Below are 3,174 nucleotides of genomic sequence, written 5' to 3'. Positions count from 1 at the left end.
TTATAAATAAAAATTTTAAGATAGGAATAAAGGATCAAAATCATTTGCCAAAAGTACTCTAAACATCCTAATATCACACTGACACAAATGAATTCAAAATGAAAAAACAAATATTCCTTTCACCTTTCCTTTGAATCTTTTATTTACATCTTATACCTTTCCCTTCAATTCTCGTTTATATCTTTCATTTACATTTTGTACCTTTTTTTTTTCGTTTTTTTTTCTTTCCTTTACTTTTACATTTTGAGTTCCTTTTTTCCCTTCTTATCTTAAAATTTTCTATTGATATTGTGTTTGACTTGAGAATTCACAACCTTTGATAGGCGATCATTTATATAGACGATTTATGCAAAAAATCTGCATAACAGCTTCATTTGCGTTTAATGCTTTCTTAAGAGTTTAATTTTATTTAGCTGTTTGTCAAACTTATCATTAGTAACAAAGAATTTTTGGTTTTGATTCTCTTCTCATTGATATCATCACATAGTAATCTTATAATTTACTCACGTACACTTCATATTGAGCTTACATTACATTTCCTTTAATGTTTCTGATTAGTAAATAATTGCTTTTAGCACATAAAAAATAAAGAGAGATATACATTCATTCCAGAGAGCAGGACGAGTAGGCTTATTCTTATATATATGGCTTCCTATGGTAAAACGCTAAAACAGAACCAAATAGTAGTGGGTAATAATTAAGTAGAATCAGAACTTGGTAATGAAGTTGTAAATGTGATTAGTGATATCATGTGGCGTCTCCTGATTGTTGAAGTGGGCTACTCCCGGTTGAATAATGACTTCCTCCAAGCCTGGCACATCTTCCTTGAAACCTCCACTCTCAATATAATCTTTCATCCCTAACGATGTGTATACCGAGTCCAACTCACCTGCTATGAATTTCACCGGCACTTTGATCTTCGCTCCACTCCATGGTGCCGTCAGCTCCCAGTTCCTGCACCAAATTTACAATTGAAAACTTATCTTTAATAAGAGAATATACTATTCTGTATATTTCAATATCAAGATTCAAGTGAACTTAATTACTTGTTAAAATTCCTATAGTAATTCAATCCTCCGGTGAAACCAGTCTTTTCGAATTTGGAGACAAAATAAGCAAGATCTTGTTGAGTGAGCCAGGAAGGCAAGTCTTCTGTCATATCAGGATTGAAAGCGGTTCCATACTCTCCCTTAGGAAATATTGGAGGACCTATCCTGCGATTTGTAAGCATGTTCTTGATCACATACTCAGCCCCAAGAGGAGCCATCTCAGCTTCCACTTTGCCTTCTTCCTACATATCAGATCCATCATATATAAATGCATGGAGCAAACAGTAAGTTATATATATGAGTGAGAGAGTGAGATAGAGGATGCCTGAAATCTGCAGATATAGTAGTCATCTCCATGGAGAGCACGCATGGAGTCAACGGTGGGAACTGTGGGGTTTCTTCGGAAGAAAGGCACACTGAGGCATACATAAGCTTTGACTAGTTCAGGACGAAACAAGCAGAGGTACCAACCGATGATTGCACCCCAATCATGAGCCACTAAGAACACTTTCTCGACTTGAAGAGACTGAATAAGTGCAACAAGGTCACTCACAACGTGGACGCAATTATAACTGTCCACGGAAGCAGGAGCATCGGTGTCTCCGAAGCCGCGGAGATCGGGGGCCACGCAGCGGTACCCTTTGTGGCTGAGAGCGAGAATCTGGTGGCGCCAGGAGTACCAGAGCTCTGGGAAGCCGTGGAGGAAGAGCACCACCGGGCCTTGCCCTTTTACTGCAACATGCATGTTGATGCCATTCACTTCCACTCTTGTGTGTTCTATTCCCTCCATTTCTCGTGACCAAAGCTCTATCGATCTGTCGGTCTTATATCTTGCTGCTAAGTGCTAAGGAACCGAATATTAATACTAAGAGAACAGTTTTGTAATTTTTAGTTGAGAAAGTCGACAAACTGAATTATTGATCACATGACGGAATCATATACGTAATTGCCACAGTTGATAATTTATTTTATGGTGGCTGCTTAGTGCTTATACCAAAATGATTTAGAGTAATTTTTATTTCAATATCATGGTTGAGACAGAGAAATACAATGAATAATTAAAGAAAAAGTATAGGTAGCAAAGTATTATCTGTCAACTTATTGCAATAATAAATAATTATTATATTTTAAACACATGACACATTCAGAAAATATATCTATAAAGACACTTCTATTAAATACAGTCATAAAAAAGACATTTTTATTAGACACATTCACAAAGACACTTTCATTAAACATAGTTATAAATAACACTTTCATTAAACACAGTTATAAATAAGAGTTGGCACAAGTTGGTAGAAATACTATTGGTAATGTCACGGAGAGATTATTGTATTAGAATTACTAAGCCAACCCGTCTTGTTTTTAAAATTGTCAACACCACAGTGCCATTTAGCCCTCTTCCTTCCTTAGCATCCTTAACCCACACTCTTTGCACCGGGCTCCATCTGCACTTCATCCATCAATTGCTGATGCTGCCTCCATCAGCTTGTGTTCTTAGTCATTACTCATTATCGCTGCGTTTGGTCATGAGAACCAGAGAAGATTGAACATTATGAACAAAACACAACGAACATATATACAAAAGTGAATGTTATTATATTTTGGTCGGTAATAAATTAAATATTAAAAAATGATAAAAGTTTAATTTATTTTAATTTATTTTTATAAAAAAATTTAAATAATATATTTATAAAAAATTAATATAAATAATAAAAAATAAAGTATGTATATTTTTAGTATTTTTTGTCGAAATTATAAGATACATTAAATTAATGACTAATAAAAATAGTACTTATTTTAAAAAAAAAATTTGTTTAACAGACAAAAATTATTTTATATTTAAATAGATTTTTTTAAAAAAGAAAATTTAAATATTAAAAATGTGTTTTATTTTTTTTAAAACAAAGTATTATTAATTTAAAAAAAATAAATTTTTTTAAAGATATATCTAAATAAATTAAAATTAAATAAAAATATTTTATTTTTTTTAAAATATATTTTTTACTCAAAAAACCAATACAAACTAGCACTAATATTCTGATTGTTAGGTACCAGAGATCAAAAGTGAAGAAGATGAAGATTGAAGATGAACGTGGTAGAGGAGATTTTGTAAATAACACTG

At 32.6% G+C, this 3,174-nt stretch overlaps 1 protein-coding gene across 1 annotated transcript; it reads right to left on the bottom strand.

Moving 5' to 3' along the window:
- Window positions 1-432: 432 nt before the first annotated feature.
- On the bottom strand, window positions 433-1,950 carry LOC107645926 (epoxide hydrolase 2). Its single transcript, XM_016350081.3, has 3 exons — window positions 1,375-1,950; window positions 1,047-1,291; window positions 433-954 (listed from the first exon to the last, which is right to left on the bottom strand). The coding sequence occupies exons 1-3, from the start codon at window positions 1,837-1,839 to the stop codon at window positions 708-710; spliced, it is 957 nt and encodes a 318-aa protein (XP_016205567.1). The 5' UTR covers window positions 1,840-1,950; the 3' UTR covers window positions 433-707.
- Window positions 1,951-3,174: the final 1,224 nt, after the last annotated feature.

Source organism: Arachis ipaensis, chromosome B6 (genome assembly GCF_059453495.1).
Source record: "Arachis ipaensis isolate K30076 ecotype BB chromosome B6, ASM5945349v1, whole genome shotgun sequence".
Lineage (NCBI taxonomy): Eukaryota > Viridiplantae > Streptophyta > Magnoliopsida > Fabales > Fabaceae > Arachis > Arachis ipaensis.
Note: the sequence above shows the minus strand (reverse complement) of the source record. Positions and strands in the feature narration are given on the sequence as shown.

Coding starts and splice junctions, on each gene's coding strand:
- LOC107645926 (XM_016350081.3), bottom strand. CDS start 1,839: ATGGAGGGAATAGAACACACAAGAGTGGAAGTGAATGGCATCAACATG. Junction 1,292..1,374: donor ACTATATCTGCAGATTTCAG/GCATCCTCTATC, acceptor TCTGATATGTAG/GAAGAAGGCAAAGTGGAAGC. Junction 955..1,046: donor TACTATAGGAATTTTAACAA/GTAATTAAGTTC, acceptor AATTTGGTGCAG/GAACTGGGAGCTGACGGCAC.